Source organism: Xiphophorus couchianus, chromosome 4, assembly GCF_001444195.1.
Source record: "Xiphophorus couchianus chromosome 4, X_couchianus-1.0, whole genome shotgun sequence".
Taxonomy (NCBI): domain Eukaryota; kingdom Metazoa; phylum Chordata; class Actinopteri; order Cyprinodontiformes; family Poeciliidae; genus Xiphophorus; species Xiphophorus couchianus.
The window spans coordinates 35774305-35791772 of record NC_040231.1 but is presented as its reverse complement, the minus strand read 5'-3'; the positions used below and the strand labels follow the sequence as shown (position 1 = coordinate 35791772).

At 39.2% G+C, this 17468-nt stretch overlaps 1 protein-coding gene across 3 annotated transcripts in view; it reads left to right on the top strand.

Moving 5' to 3' along the window:
- Nucleotides 1–8948, top strand: part of vps35 (VPS35 retromer complex component) — a 36364-nt gene extending 27416 nt beyond the window's left edge. For all 3 annotated transcript variants that reach the window (XM_028015131.1, XM_028015129.1, XM_028015130.1), the window contains 8 exons: nt 94–242; nt 339–546; nt 2210–2365; nt 2613–2735; nt 2817–2996; nt 3119–3358; nt 5200–5343; nt 8222–8948. In XM_028015131.1, the coding sequence (XP_027870932.1) occupies nt 94–242; nt 339–546; nt 2210–2365; nt 2613–2735; nt 2817–2996; nt 3119–3358; nt 5200–5343; nt 8222–8401 (1380 nt within the window). In that variant the 3' untranslated portion in view covers nt 8402–8948. The remainder of the gene's footprint in view (nt 1–93; nt 243–338; nt 547–2209; nt 2366–2612; nt 2736–2816; nt 2997–3118; nt 3359–5199; nt 5344–8221) is intronic.
- The last annotated feature ends 8520 nt before the right edge of the window (nt 8949–17468 follow it).

The window sequence follows — 17468 nt, the reverse complement described above, 5'->3', positions numbered from 1 at the left end:
GGGCATTTTGTGGTATTTAACTGTAGAAAATACAGCAAAGGATAACAGTGTATGGTACACATTTAACATACTGCAGAATTATGTCTTCTTCAGTCACGCCAGGACATGCCATCAGAGGACATAGTGTCTTTACAAGTCTCTCTCATCAATTTGGCTATGAAGTGCTACCCTGACCGTGTTGACTATGTGGACAAAGTTCTGGAAAGCACGGTAGAAATATTTAACAAGCTCAACTTGGAACAGTAAGTTTTGCAAATTCAGAAAAGCATAAGTCTGAACTGATGTATGTGCAGTGGCAGTTTTTAGTTTGCTTATTTTGACCCTCTTTTATTCTGTAGCATAGCAACCAGTAGTGCTGTGTCCAAAGAACTTACCCGTCTTTTGAAGATCCCAGTGGATACCTACAACAATGTGCTGATGGTGCTGCAACTCAAGCACTTCCCACCTCTCTTTGAATACTTTGACTTTGAGTCCCGCAAGACCATGAGTTGTTACGTACTGAGCAACACACTGGAGTCCAACACCATTATTGTTTCACAGGAACAGGTTTGTACAAATACTTCAGTTTCTGCAGTCTTATCTTTTTCCTAAACTCACAATAAAAGCTTTCTTGTAGCAATATTTCATCCATTGATGTGTGTGATAACTATAAATTTTATTCATAAATACTCCTGTAATTCTTCTTATAGGACGCTAATCAAAATCAGAATCAAGATCAGCTTTATTGACCAAGTTTGTTCACAGAAAGGATGACGCTGATTTCTGTTCCACTTAGCTCTCAATGTACAGACATTTTAAGTATAAACATATATTTTTTTTCTGGGAAGAAAAAAATGAGAAGAGCAGAAAAAAATGAAAAGAGCTCTCATTGCTCATAAAAAATGACAGCGTGTCCAGCAGATCTGTTCATCAAAGTGAAACTTTGGGGGGGAAAATGTTGACTTTCTTCCAATTGTTTTTCTCAAATAGCACTATGTAGTACAGACAGAAGTCTGAACAGTCTGTGTCCTGTATGTGTGGGGACTGCAGAGATTTATCTACCCTTTTCTTGACCCCTAGACCTGCACAACTCCTGGTTGTAGGGAGGGCTAGCCCTGATCCACTCTGCAGTCTAATCCTGTCCTTTTTTGTGGCTGAGCCAACCCACACAGTGATTGACAAACACAGAACAGACTTAATAATGGCCGCGAAGATGACCAGCAACTCCTGTGGCAGGTTCTACTTCTTAAGTTACTACAGAGAACACAGTTTTTACTGGGCTTTCTTCCAAACAAAGATATGTGAGGATTAGCTCAGGTTCCAAGGAAAGGTGTATCCCAAGACTCTGAAGAGCAGCACAATAGACTGTGTTGCTTAGTATACAAAGAGGAAGGTGTGTGGGGGGTTTCCCCTGCTAGTCAGTTGTCATTTGCACAGTCTTAAACGAGTTAAGCTCCAGGTGTACCAGCTAATCAACCTTGACTTCTATGCACGGACTTGTTTACAGGATCAGACAGGGGTGTCAGTGGTCTCTTATGTTAAGTTTAGTTTCAGAGATTTTCACAGATGGGTCTACCATGGTAGACATTTCTAAACAGAGAAGATCACTGAAGAGAGAACACATCTCTGAGGTACTCCAGTGCTGATAGTTTTTATTAATGAGGCTATGAGATGTGAGATAATGGTATTGAGGCTGCCCAGCCTCATCTTAGCTTACAGTGCTCACTTAGGAAGTGGGCACTGTAAGCTAAGCATACTATGTATACTATGAAGTTGTATATATTGGGTGGAGGCTGATCGCCGATTACCAATCTTGGGAGTCTGATCTGCCAATTTTGATTTTGACCGATAATTTGTTTGTCTGAAATGTTACCAAATATTGCAAGAAAGTCACTGAGTTGGAACAGTGAAGTAACTATTGTTAAATGCAAATGTGTAGCCATGACCTGATCAGCTGGTCTATCAGTCAAACCTCTCTCAGAGAAGAGCAAAAGAGGACAGTGGTTGATATTTAGACCTTTGCTAAGGTAGATAATATCGGCTGATGACCCAAAATTAAGAAAATTGGCACTAATAAGTTTGTGCACTTATAGTGTTATTTTTGGTGTGATGTCCATACCAAACACACTTCATTTTTCAAACCAACTGCTGAATACAACTAATTCATACTGTATTATACATATTTTTAAATGATTGGATATTCCTAAATACTAATTCAATGTATATGTAGGTGGACTCGATCTTAAGCTTGGTTTCCACACTGATACAAGACCAGCCAGACCAGCCAGCTGATGATCCTGACCCTGAGGATTTCGCCGAGGAGCAGAGTCTTGTTGGCCGCTTCATTCATCTTTTCCACTCTGAAGATCCTGATCAGCAGTATCTTGTAGGTTCTTCCCTTAAACTTTGTTGTAGGGGAATGGTAAATTCTAATAGTGTGTCGTACTGTAGTGAGCTACCTGTTATGGAAATATTTTCATACCACAGGCCTGTTGCCAAATGCTGTTTTAAGAGCAAATAGTATTGTACTTTACAAAGGGTTTTAGTGTGTTAGAGGGAGGTGTGTGGTGTTCACTGACAATGAAGATGACAGTGATGCATTTGCTGGCTGTAATGTTGTTTTTGGGTTTTAGATTCTTAATACCGCCCGGAAACATTTTGGTGCTGGAGGAAACCAGAGGATCCGTTACACCTTGCCTCCTCTGGTGTTTGCTGCCTATCAGCTGGCCTTTCGATACAAAGCCAACTCATCAGTGGTCAGCGTACTTTTATTTTCCACCATCCCACCTGCTACACTATTTGTTGGTATTGAAATACTGAAATGTTTCCATTTTTAGGACGATAAGTGGGAAAAGAAGTGCCAGAAGATCTTTTCCTTTGCCCACCAGACTATCAGTGCACTTATCAAGGCTGAGCTTTCTGAGTTGCCTCTGCGACTGTTCCTGCAGGGAGCGCTGGCTGCTGGTGAAATTGGTTTTGAGAATCATGAAACAGTGGCATACGAGTTCATGTCACAGGTAGAGTAAATGTTTGTCTCTTGTGCTAAAACAACAGGAGCTGGGTCAGGCAGAAAATCATATTTGTGAGATCGACATGAGTCGGAATGTTGTACTTCCTCCTAATGTTTCCATCTCTTTAGGCCTTTTCTTTGTATGAGGATGAGATTAGTGACTCCAAAGCCCAGCTGGCAGCCATTACTCTGATCATCGGCACCTTTGAACGAATGAGATGTTTCAGTGAGGAAAATCACGAGCCTTTGAGGACTCAATGTGCTCTGGCTGCTTCCAAACTTTTAAAGAAGCCTGACCAGTGCCGAGCCGTCAGCATATGTGCCCATCTCTTTTGGTCAGGTCGCAGCACTGACAAAAATGGCGAAGAGGTGTGTCTCATTTTATGCCTGCTAATTCCACAGAAAATATCTTGATAGATCTGTTTTGTGTGTGTGATTTTCAGCTTGGTTCTGGGCTGAATGTTAACTTCAATAATTCAGCTTATCCCTACATTTCCTTTCAACACAGAAGACAAAGTTTTAAAAAAGGCTGAATTCTAATCAAGAACGTCTAAGATTTTGCAACCAAAACTGGGCCCATGTTCTCAAAGATTCTCAGATTTGTCTAGGAGAGCTCACATCTTAGCCTAAAAATTCTTTCTGAGCCTAAGAGTGATTCAGCCTGCTGCTAAGAGCAATTGAGCATGGAGTGGACATAAATTCCTAACTTAGTGAGAAGGTGTGGTTGACCCTGAAAACATGAAACAAGATTTAAAAAACAAACAAATACGCTGCCACTAGGCAATCAATAGAAATTAACCAATCCTACAGTCCCATCAGAATTAAGAAATGCGTGGTATGATGTTGAAAGTATGCAAAATTGAATTGCCACACAGCATCAACATTTTTCAATGCATCTTTTTTTATTTCTGTGTCATTATTGTGATTGGTCAGGACTTTTTGTCATGCTGGACATTTTACGAGTTGTCTATTGATAGTAATGTGGACCCTCAGCTGTCAGTAATTTACCGCAATTACTTGCTTGTATAGAATGACCAACATAAAGTGGGAAAGAAAAGATTTGAAACCAAACAAGACAGGCGCAGAGCCTGCTGTTGACAGAACTCTATCCTTTTTATAGAATATTTCTTTTTGATGGTTTTCCCACCATCTTCAGGCCCCCACATATTCGGGTGTATTGTGTGCACTCCATGAACCGCACGGACTCTGATTACCTAAAATTCTCTTGTGACAAATTCCTTTATTTCACACAATCCTAATGAGAACTAGCAAGTTTGATGGGGTATTTGGGCACCTAACTATGTTTCTTCTCCATCTGGGAAGCCTCAACTCACCCCTATTCTCAACCTTATCAGCTCGGTGTCAGCTTGATGTTAACACTGTTTCCACCAGGTAGTTTAATGTGCGACACCACAACGTGTATGCAGTCATAAAAATGTATCTTTGCCCAGGAATGGCCAGCAGACGTCCGCTTCAAGTCCAAGTAGAGTTTGCGTAGAGTATGCACAGACCTCTGTGGACTGAAGTACACCCGAGTATGTGGGGGCCTTTAGGCTCTCTAAAAGTCCTCCTCACTACTCCTAAAATTTTGTCACTTTAGGAGCTCTCGCTAGGCCTAAGTTGCTTTGTGAATAACTTTCATCTTATCAAGTTAAAATCCAAATTAAAATCGTAAAATTCCAGAAATTATATGCATTTTGCTTAACTAACTAACCCCTAGTGATGTCATTTTTGGAATCCTGGAATTCTAGAATCATAAGATTTCTTAGGATTCTTCTAGAATCCTAAGAATTCTTAGTGTTAGGATTCTTTTAGAATATAAATCAAATGTGTAAAAAATAATGATGGTAGGGGTGCATCGATAAATTGTCCCAGACTTCCTTAATTTGCGAGATTGTGATCGGTGAATACTTGCATGTGACGCTATTCTTATCCGCCGATATTAACTACCTCAACAAAGATTTCAAAATCACAACGCTGAACAGCCTCAGTTAGTGAACATTCTCTTGTACAAAATTTATAAAATAAAGTGTCTATCTTATTGTTTGTCACTCAAGTGGTTGCCTCACTGTCAGCAGAATATTTGAACAGTTTTGTCATGGAATTGTCACATGTAGCAAACATTTAAACCAATATACCAGGTATAAATATTGCCTGTCATACCTGTGCTTTGGTCCCTATTCACTTGTGTTGATTACCTTTTTCTTTAGATACGTGATGGGAAACGGGTGATGGAATGTCTAAAGAAAGCCCTGAAGATTGCCAACCAGTGCATGGATTCATCATTGCAAGTCCAGCTTTTCATTGAAATCCTCAACAGATACATCTGCTTTTATGAGAGGGAAAATGATGCGGTAGGCTTTCTTCTATAAATTTCCTCTTCTTTTTTTTTGCCTTTTATGAAATATTTCCTGTTGGCTCTGCTGGGAGGACATAACATTTTGTTTGCATTTTCTCTTACTGTCATTTTGCACTGACCACAAATTTATTTCCTGAATATTTGTCTCCTAACAGTATTGATTTTTCTGTCATTTGTGTTGTCTTTAGTTTTGCAACAAAATTACTCTTCCAATAAATGCAATGAAATAATTACATAGTTATAGCTGAGTGAAAGTGGCGAACTAGATAGTTGTTTCTTTTTCTGTGGAACAGTTAGACTAGGATTCTTAAGTCGTCCCTTAAATTTTAAAGATGAATTAAATTATAAATTATTACAGAAACTTCAGAATTTTTTTTCTGAAGTTTCTGTAATAATTTACCTTTATTCTTTAGCTCAGAAATTTTTTATTTTTATTTTCATGTCTTCGTACTTCTAGACTTCTGTGGTAACTAGCCTTTGCATCTTTTCTGCAAATATCTGTCCTTACTTGTCCATATTTGTCTCTTCCGTTGCATCTTGATTTTTGCATTCCCATTAATTTCAGCAGTTTGCTGTGCGGCAGTTTGCTTTTTCTTTTCAGCAGTTTGAGACAAAAGTGATTTTTGACTTTGAAACTCAATCTTAAATTAGTTGAAGGTCTCTTGTTCTTCTACATGTAGACCATGTGAAAGTGGGAAATAATTACTATGGCTTCAGCAGGAACTCTGTGTAAATCTGGAGTTGAAGATTAAATGGAGCTGCCGCTAAACTGCTAAAAAATCTGGTTTAAAAGTAAAAGTCCTTCTCCATAGCTATGAAGAACTGAGGGTGCATTCACACCAGCCTAGGATTAGAGACCTGATTCAGACTCTAATCAACTTGTCTAGAAAGTCTGATTCGTTTGGGAGGTGAGAATGCAAATTTGAATTCCAAAACGGACTAAAAAAGCGAACTCCACTCCGCCTAACCACCTCGGTCTCGGTCCAGTTGAAGCAAACTCTGAAACGGTTGGAAGGCAATGAGAATGCAACGTTCCAAAAGCAGGAAGTTAGCTACAGTGCAGGGCATTCTGGACAACGAAGATGTTGTGTCGGTTGTCATGTCAACGGGTCTGCATGCCGACACAGAAAGCGAGGACAACATGAATATAAATGGTTTAAAGTTGTTTTACAACTGTTATCAGCTTACTGTATTTCCCTTTGCTGTAACGCACTGCAGCTGCTGTAATTTTTAAACCTTTCATAAATGACAAAAAAGGGACTAATTTGCCTTGTTTGTTTGAACATAATCATCAAATAGGATGACATATTTCATATGTGTCATATATAAAGTATATGAGTCATGGTTTGTTACATTTTGACAAACAAAATAAATGAAATTAACAGCGGCAACTATGTAATTATTCACCAATAAAAAAGAGCAATTTGCTTAAACTCTCTTGCATCTTGACAGATCTTTCTTCTGTTTATAGATTTATATCAAGGGAGAATACTTACAGTCAGTACTTAGGGTCTTCAAGGGTTTAAACACACGAAAAGCAACTGGCCCAAACAATATGTCTGCTTTCCTTTTCAAGAACTTTGCAGAGGAACTTTCTCCAATTTGGCTTAAACTTTTTCAGATCTCTATAGACATTCATTGGGTTCCAGATATTTGGAAGAAATCAATTGCCATTCCAGTTCCAAAAATTGCATGTCCTCAAACTGATAATGATTATCGCCCAGTAGCGCTCACTTCTATTGTAAATAAGTCATTTGAGAAACTCATGTTGGAGCTACTACAAGTGGAAGTGCAGCCATTTCTGCATCCCTTTCAATTTGCTTACGCTAGGAGACGTAGTACCAGTGACGCTATTTTGACACTCACACTAAAGCATCTGGAGAACTCTGCAGCATATGCCAGACTTCTTTTTGTCAATTTTAGTTCAGCTTTTAATTCCATAAAAACTAAGAGAGACTACAATTAATATTCCTAATCACAGCAGGTAGATAAAAAAAATGTGGTCCAGTCAGCTGTTGAAGACACATTTGTAGAAATATTTGAACCTCTGGCCTTGTTTTTTCCTGCTGCTTATGAAACTGACAGAAGAGGTGAGGGTTGAGAGGGGGGAGAAATGGACGTGTAACTGTCAGTGACATCAACCATTGTGATTCGTTGACGTTAATAGTCTTGGTCTACAAGTAATTTGAGCTAATCAATCTTTAAGGTTAAGGTTTTAACCTTCCAACAAGAAGAATCAGTTTTCTTGCACACCGTGGTGTTATAGGTGGAGTACCTTACTGCAATCCTGTGTGTGTGTGTGTGTGTGTGTGTGTGTTTGTTGGCTTCCAACATTGATTGTCTGTGCCAAACTGAAATTGTAAAAGCAGCATCGTAAATAGTCTGTGCTTTTTCAGTGTCCAATGCTTCAGCTGCACGGTTGCACAGTGAGGTGCTGTTTCAGTTTAGGGGACAATTAATGGGGCATTTCTACATTCTCTGTTACTAGAGAGTGTCAGAGAGACGCCTTCTAGAAATAAGATGGTTTTAGTTAATTTTTTTTGGCATGCTGAATAGACTCTAAAATCAGAAACTATGTTGAGTTGCTGTCTTCTTCTGAATACATATTGGAAACAATTTTAATCCCTTTCTTGATTGCTTCTGGATGTGGTTTGTTGTCATTCAGTTATCACTGTTAGCTGAGCAGGTGTGTAGAGCAACTTGAGGAACTTCACACCATTAACGGTTGATATTTTGTTGCAGCCAGTCAGGTTTGGGTTTCAGTTTTCTGAACTCCAGCATGCTTCTACTGAACAGCTTAAATCATGTGAACCTGGAAACAATTCAAACCTCCTGTGTTCAATGAAATACTAATGTTGTTCCTCTCGATCCAGGTGACTCTCCAGGTACTAAATCAGTTGATCCAAAAGATCAGAGAAGATCTTCCTAACCTGGAGGCAAGTGAAGAAACGGAGCAGATCAACAAACATTTCAACAACACGCTGGAGCATCTCCGTCTGCAGAGAGAGTCTCCCGAGTCCGAGGGACCTGCATACGAGGGATTGGTCCTTTGAAACCAGTAAAGTTTGCCCTCTGTTACATTTCAGGGAGCCATGTAAATGTATCACTATCATATTGTGACATGCATCTGCACACCCACTCACTGAGAAGCATCAGGTAGGCCAGAAATAAACAGAGATGTAGAGGAGAATTAAATCACTCAGTCTTTCATGTTATTGTATTTTCCTTTGTTTTATTTACTCGTTACTTTCTCATATATATATTTTTGTGCAGCTGGTTAGATCAGTAAATAAGCATGTCAGTACTGCTAAAATTGTCATTCCACCTAGCTGATAGTCTGTGACAGCTGGACACAGGCCGTATACGTTTAATGCCTGTTGCTGTGAGAAATTAATTATCTATAGAATTGAACTGTAGTCTTCGAAAATGTACAATTTCACAGCTTTTTTGGTTATTCAGAACGTGTCTGTAGCACAAAATCTTCTTTCAAACTACAACACATCAAATGTTTTTGCTCCAAGGAAAAGATTCCAATTTACAAGTTTTCAATTAAAATGTAATCAAACATTTGAACAATGAGCTAATAAATAAGAAACACTGCATGATTATTGTTTGTAATAAATAAACTAATTAAATGTAGAAAATGTCCTTGATCTTATGTTCCTCTGTACTTGTGCTTTTTCTTTTTTTAGCTAACCAGTGGTAATGACCTGTTCTAGGTTGCTTCAAACTAAAGTCCTGGTAGTCAGTCAAATCTCTGTAACTTGAGCTGTGTAGTTCATGAACTAAGACCAGTAAAATTTTTCCAAGAACTGTGAGCTTCTGAACATGCTCAATTTTATTGTTTATCTTTAGGCAAGGCTGATTATTTTACCATTAGAATGTGTTTAAAAACATTATTGATTGATACATGGTTAGAATGGAAGTCATTGGGACCAAAATGGTACCGAAGGTAAAGAGTATACACAAACTGCATATAACTTGTTCTACATACCTTACAATGAAAAGGTATGTAGAAAGGACAAAGACATTTTAAATTGAAACCAAATCCTTGCTAAGTTTTATGGAATTGACCTTCACATCGACGTGGATATTGAGAATAAAAAAAAAACAAATAAGCAGGATGTCCCACTTTGGGTCACCAAGATGTCTTGAGCATTAAACTGCTCATAAAACATTGAACTAATTTATATTAACACTGTTGGTAATGTTGGCTAGCTAAAGTATCAATCTTTCGTAGTTGTCAATTTTGTGATTAATTTACCTTTAATGATATAATTTCACAAGAGACTAAGAAAAAAGCTTAAAAATATTTAAATATAGATTTTAAAAATTAAAAAAAAAATCTTCTAAAAAAAAAAAACCCTCTAAAAGGGCACTAGGGGCATCAAGGATAAAAGGGGTAGGGACCCCTTCCCCCACCCCTCCCCTTTCCGCGCACGTGCCTGAAGCCATTTATTTATAAGCTGCCTGTCATGTAAAGTAAAGACATGAAGCAATACAGCAGCTTAATGAAAGTCAGGTATAAAATAAATTAAATAAAGCTTACCATAATCTGCAATTAAATAAAACACACGAAACAAATGTTCCACAGGTAGGACGTATTTATAAGAAATCTGCTGAGTAAGCAGATGTGCGCATGCGCATTACCACAAGGTAGGACGGATTTACGGGTAGCACAGATAAACAGAAAACCTGTCAGAACCGACTTTGGGCTTCCCTGTACTAGAGCTTGAAGAAGAAGCGGGAGATGACGGTAGATTAATGCCTAAAGAAAACACAAGGTAGAAATCTAAGCATTGAAACCACTGATAATGAAAGACCAACATTTTTGTAATAAATACTTTATTAGACGTTGATTCTGTATAGAGAAATCATGTGCATTAATTGTACGTTTACAAAATAAAGATGCTTTCTGTCCAGAAAGGCGCATTCACAAAGCGGGCGGCTTGACTGAAGGAAGAGTGCAGCTGGACCGGTACCGGTAACACGGCTCCTTCTTTAAGGTTCGCTCAGAGCTCCAAGGTGATCAGTCCGAGCAGTCTAAATATAATAATTCCCAGCAGATCAATATGATCTCTGTACACACGTTCCCTCTGAATCCTTCCATTGACGATGTTCTCCATCAGAGCCAAAGCGCTCCACAATTACACAGCTCACCTTTGCGCAGCTACTTTTATAGCTACATGCATATGTAGTGGTATAGAAATACACATTTCCATACAAATAGTTTCCTGGGGCCTCATGCATAAAAGAGTGCGCAGTTTTCACACTAAAATTTGGCGTACGGACAAATTTAGAAAAGTGCGGTGCACAAAACAATCCGGATGTACGCACATACCTGCACACCTTTCCTTTATACATCTCAACTTGCGGGAAATGAAGCGCAGCTGCTGGTCCTCCCTGTCGCCACCCATAAATACATATGTAAATTAGTATAAATATCCGGAAATCTGCCACCAAGTAGAGCAATAACCATGGCAACGTCCTTGTTTGTAGCAGTATTTATAATAATAATAATAATTATTATTATTCTTATTATTATAATTATAATAATAGTAATTATTATTATTATTATTTAAAAGGTACTTTCAGGGCACAAAAGGTTACCACACAAAAATAAAAATAATACATTTTAAAGGGAAAAAAATCTAAATAAAAAAAGAAAATGAAGAGAGCGTGCAAATTGCCTGTTTGAACAGTTCAGTCGGGATTTAAAGACAGGCAGCGAGTCAGAAAGCTCTTTGAGTGGGAAGGTGGACATTTATTCTAAATAGTGAAATAATGTGCATAAGTTGTACATTTACAGAATCGAGATGCTTCATGTCCATAAAGGCGCATTCATAAAGCGGGCCTGGCTCGACTGAAGGATGACTGCAGCTGGACCCAGTGGCGCAAAAAGTGGGTATGCAGGGTATGCAACGCATAGGGGCGCTGCACTAGAGGGGGCGCCAAAACCCCGTCTCGAAAAATGTTTTTTTCTTGTTGGCATTTTCTATAATTAACAGAATGAAATGATCAATAACAGGGGAACAGCACTGATTAGGCGCCCCTCTGCTCCTCCCATGCAGGTGGCTGTGCACGCACCCCTAAGAGTATGCAGGCGCGTTTTTTTAATTTTTTTTATTTTAGACTACCACTCGTAGTGCACTTGACAAAATGGAGCGGCAGAAAAAAAAGCTGTCCGGGGCGCAAAACAGAAAAAGTAAAAAGGAGAAGGATAAAGATGTTGGCGGGATGAAAAAAAGCCTTTCAATGTGGTTGAAAGATAGTAGGTAAGTACCGTCAGTGTATTAGCAGGACAGGAGGGCTGTAAATAATCAAGTTAGCTAAAGCTAGCAGCTAGCCTAATACGGAATCGTCCCATATTTGGCTGTTAAAAGTTGCCTCCCCTATTAAACCATTAAGGGACGCGATTTGTTTTGTATTTCTATGAATATCTGATACATAAACCTGTCACAGACACATAACCGCGCACTAAGTAAGAATGACCGAAATAAAACTCAGGAAATATTAACACAGGAAAGCTAAAGCTGCTGTGGCGGCAGTGCCCAGCTATGGTCCAACACTTAGCCCTCCTGGGTGCATTTTTTCACTCATATATATTATGGATTCTTTAATTAAAGATGAGTTGTTCAAGTTCATGCGTGTATCAGACAAATTAGTCATCAGAGTCACTAAAGCCCTTAAACTCAAAAAGGTTGGTGACCTATTTTACCAACCTTTTTGGCAGGGGGACACTTGAGTTTAAATGTCTTATTCAATACCACTACAGTGGTGTTGTGATGTATCTGATAAGTCAGATCAGATGTAATGTCCAATCAGTAACTGTTATCCAACAAGGAGATGATTTAAATTAAAGTTTAATTTCTATTGTAGTTTGACTGCTGTATTTTTTAAGCCTATTTAACACAAAATTGATGTCATTCAGCTGTGATGGTGGAGAGAAAGAAGAGAAGATGATGAAAGAGGAAGAATCAGGACAGACAGGGGAAGGCAACAGGTTGGTCTAATGCAGGTGGAAGTGAGGGAGCAACTAGTCCATCTCAAGCACAAATTTTTAAACATTATTTTTAAAAACGGTAAGATCTGTAATTTTTACAACTAATGCTTTTTTGACCACATGACTTAGTGGAGAACACCACAGACAAGGGATGAAGGAGACAGACATGAGGTCAGTGATAGAGGAGACAAGTGATGAGATCAGGTAGGCATTAGGAAAGCAACAAAAACCTATATACCATGATGGTTTGAGTTTCTGATGACCATCTTTGATCGTGTTCTTTTTTGGGGAAAATTAGTGCAGGCAGTCATGGTGAGTCAACCACGAGAAAAGAGAATGAGAAACAGAAAGGTGCAGATGAGGGAGAGGAAGAGCAGAGAGGACTAGATGATGAAGAGAGAGAGAAGCACAGAGCTGCGGAGGAGAGAGCCGAGACAAGGCTTTATTCAGAAGAACCATCTGAATGGCCTTTACCACACAAAATGGGGGACACATTTAGGCAGTACATGGTTGTAAATGGCCCACAGAAAGTTTCTGATGGTCCATATCCAAGATCAGAGAAGAATAAAAGGTGTTTTTCCAAAGCATACTGTTTTCGTTTACTGTCTAATGGAGAGAAAGTTGAACGAGATTGGTTACTGTATTCTAAAAATACTAACAGAGTCTATTGTTTTGCATGTAAGCTTTTTGGTGAAGCTAAAGTTCTTGACACATGCCTTGTGGAGGGGTATAATAACTGGCGATGTCTTTCAAAAACACTGAAGCACCATGAAACCAGTAGTTCTCACATAAATGCTTATCTGACGTGGAAAGAAATGGCATCTCGCTTACGCCTAGGTAAAACTATTGATAGTGAACTGCAGAAAACCATGGCAGCTGAAAAAGCACACTGGAGAAGTGTGTTGACTAGAGTTATCGACTGCATACTTTTCCTTGCAGAGAGAAACTTGCCACTAAGGGGGAAAAATTCTCAGTTAGGAAATCCTAAAAATGGAAATTTTCTGGGAATCCTTGAGCTCATAGCGCGATATGATGTAACACTGGCAGAGCATCTTAGAAAGGCTGTCTCCAAACAAACCACTGGATATCTGACATGGTGCACTCAGAATGAATTTTTAGATTCAATATCAGAGTGTGTTTTGAGTAAAATATCTGCCAAGATCAAGTCCTCTAAGTACTTTGCAGTGGAACTGGACTGCACACCTGATATTTCAAAGCAAGAGCAGGCCTCAGTCATCATTCGATATATGGGGGGGCGCCGAAGATATGTTCGCATCCACCACAAAAATATGGAGTTGCGCCCCTGGCTGGACCGGTAACGGTACCGCACGGCTCCTCCTTTAAGTTTTGCTCAGAGCTTCAGGATGATCAGTCTGGATTAATCTAAACACTAATAAACCATCATCAACATTTCCCAACAGATCAATATGATCTCTGTACACACGTTCCCTCTGAATCCTTCCACTGACGATGTTCTCCATCAGAGCCAAAGCGCTCCACAATTACACGGTGCACGTTTGCGCAGCTACTTACTGTATAATATACATGTGATTGTATACACACCTTAATCACCTTAAAAATAATCAAACCTGACCTGTTTGGAGTTAATTTGCTGATCCAACCTCGTTTTCTTTTTTAGTCAGAATAAAATTTCCCCATAGATCCATTTCAGGTACTTTGGCGCACAGACCAACGCATTTTGCCTCATAAAGTTACATCTTTATGAGACAAAAACTGAGGAAAAGTACTATTTACATTGGAGCGAGGTTTTCACATCCTTTTATTTTTATTTTCTTTATTTTGTGTGAGTGTTAGGTTATTGTCTGAGGATAAATGCGGTTCAGTTTCATCGCTTAATATTAAAATCATGAAAAAAAACATAGGGTTTGATGCTTCTTGGTCTAAATAACTGAATGTAGTCAGATTTCAGTGTATTTATTTTGATGCTTTGAAGTTTGATATTGTTAACAGAAAACATTTGCTTCGCTGCCGCACAGCTTTGTGCGTTCGCAGGTTTATACATGAGGCCCCAGGAGATAAGTTCCGGTTGGTAAAGTGGGCGTGGTATAAAAGAAGCTGTCGCATTCAATCGGAAACATGTCCACCTCGTGCTCCCACTGTGTGGCTCGAGTCCCGTGGGTTCTGGCTGTAAACCAGCGACAAATCGTAAAGTGTGGTGCATGCTGCTTTGGTTTCCTGGTGGTAGGTGTCCTCTCTCGTTGCTAGTGATGGGTAAATGAGGCGTCATGTAGCGTTTCTACCCGTAGCAAAACTGTATTGATACGGTGTCGATACTGTGTCACTGAATACTGACACCTGCTGGACATTAAAAATCTCTACAGGCAACGTAGTTGACAGACTGATTTGATGACCTTGTCTATACAATAAGATTTAAGTCATTGTATTTTATTGTATATTATATATTGTATTATTTCATATCTTCAGTTAAATTCAAAATATATTTGATATTCTTCGATACAGTCAATAAATAATGTGAACATGTACCAAGTGATGAAAATGAAAGTGAACGTGTTTGGAATGAGGATACTTGTGGACTGTTTTATTTATTTATTTATTTATTTATTATTATTATTATTATTATTATTTTTATTTATTTATTTTTTAACAAATTTTCATTAAAAAAATTAGTTTTTCCAACATTTTTAAATTTAGTCTGTTCCGTTTTTTTGACACAACTTCTCCTGCTGTAGAAAAAAATAGGTAAACAATACATTTATATGAAATAATTTATAAAAAGCAACTAAGCAATTTGTAGAATGGCTGTATACCTGAATTTATCCTCTGGGACTTCATTCGGATGCGTGGCCCTATAATGCCTCAGCATTGAGGAGGTGAATTTATTTAAATAAGACAGTTCTGTCAAACATATGTAAGATCCGATGTAAGATCAAAATCGTCCCACACTGCGGAAAACTTTCGTTTGCCTTGCTATTTACATTCGAGTGAGATTTTCACACCCTTTTGTGTGTATAATGTCTAGGATAAATGCGGTTCACTTTCATTGTTTACCTTTAGATAACATAGGTAACATAACATAACTTGTTGTAAAAGATAAAGAATCGTTTTGGCAAATGCATCCTGTTGACAGATTCGCTTCCTTATAAACACAGTTTGGAGCGTCAGCGTCATGTCAAAACAGTTGCTGTATCGGTCACGTGACTTGCTGAAATCAATACACGCACCGACACGGGTTTTGGTCTATGGGCTTGATGCATGCGCCGACGCATCGGTGTTGCCGGACCCATCACTACTCGTTGCACTATAGCTTATTTTTGTTAGAAAATCTAAATTATAGTGTGGTCATAGGTAAACGCCACTGCGTTGCTCTCCTCCTCCTTGTCCTGCGAGTGTGCGTGCACGCGCGCGCGCGTTTGTGTGGATCTGCAGGTAAGTAATTAACGTTCATTTTCATCTCGAGTTTATTGCAGTGTTTTTTGAAACTGTACCGCTGCTGGTTTTTGTCTTCCGGATTTCTGCACGCACACCTGTCTGGTACCCAGACTATGGTGACGGTCACTCGCCTCAATTGAAGTTTTGTTGGGGTGCGGCATCGGCCCACCCAGTTCGCTTCCTGCTGTTCCGTGGCCAGTGGGCCACACCTGGGGCCTCATGCATAAAACAATGCGCAGTTTTCACACTAAAACTTGGCGTACGGAAAAATTTAGAAAAGTGCGGCACACAAAAAAATCCGGATGCATAAAGCCGTGCGCACGCACGTAGCTGCACACCTTTCCTTTATGGATCCCAATTTGCGCACAGAACAATTATTTGAGATAAAAACTGAGGAAAAGTACTATTTACATTTGAGTGAGGTTTTCACATCTTTTTATGTTTATTTTCTTTTGTGTGCGTGTTAGGTTTTTGTCTGAGGAAAAATAGATAGATAGATAGATAGCATTTATTGTCATTGAACAGAATTCAACGAAATTTCCATTGCAGCTCCCTTGCAAAAGGTCAAATATATACAGTATAAATAAGCAAACACACAATAATAATAATAACAATATATACAACTAAATTAACTAAAGGAACTAAAGGCACTCAACCACACCAAAGAAGTAGCAGCAGGTCCAATTATGGCAAAGTACAGATAATGTGACAGTGCAAAGTGCAGAACAATATGGCTGTGTGGGGGTGGGGGATATGTATGTGTGACTGTGAGGTTATGATATGTGTGGGAGGGGGGGGCGGCAGGGAGTAATGGCTCTGACGGCTGTGGGGAAGAAACTGTTTCTCAGTCTATTTGTTGTAGTCCGTATATTCCTGTACCGCTTGCCTGATGGCAGCGGCACAAACAGTCTGTGGCCCGGGTGGCTGGAATCCATCGCTATGGATCCAGCTCTCTTCTTGACCCGGTCTGTGTAAATGGAGTCCAGGTCTGGGAGGGGGCATCCCACAATGCCTTGTGCTGTTCTCACCACCCGTGTCAGTTGTTTCCTCTCCAGTGCTGTGCAGCTACCATACCACACAGTCATGTTGAGGCAGAGGATGCTCTCGATCATCGCCCTGTAAAAGTTCACGAGCAGCCGTGAGGAAAGTCCAGCCCGTCTCAGTTTCCTGAGGAAGAAGAGCCTTTGTTGTGCTTTCTTCACCAGGTTGGAGGTGTTTGTGTTCCAGGAGAAGTCATACGTGTGGTTCACTTTCATCTTTTTACATTTAAGCAATAAAATATTAAAATCATGAAAACATCGAGTTTGAAATTTCCTGGTTGAATGCAGTTAACATTGAATGCAGTCAGAGTTCAGTCTATTTAGGTGAGTTTTGACGCTTTGTAGTTTGATATTGTCTACAGAAAAAGTGTGCGTATATTTACGCAAACTTTGAGCAAAGTTCATTTTTATACATGCCGACTTGTGCGTAAATTATGGCGCCGCACATTTTTTTGTGCGCAGGCACGCTTTATGAATGAGGCCCCTAGTCTGGATATTTGAACTTGTGTTTTCTATTTCTTTTTTTAGCATCTTGTTTCATTTACAGCTCTTTTGATTCTTATTTGGGCTGTCATTGTTTTTCTATTATCTTAGGCAGGGTTGTAACATGCATTAATTGTCTTTTCTGTTTGCAGTTGCTGAGGCGGTGGTGCTGGTGTGGTGAGG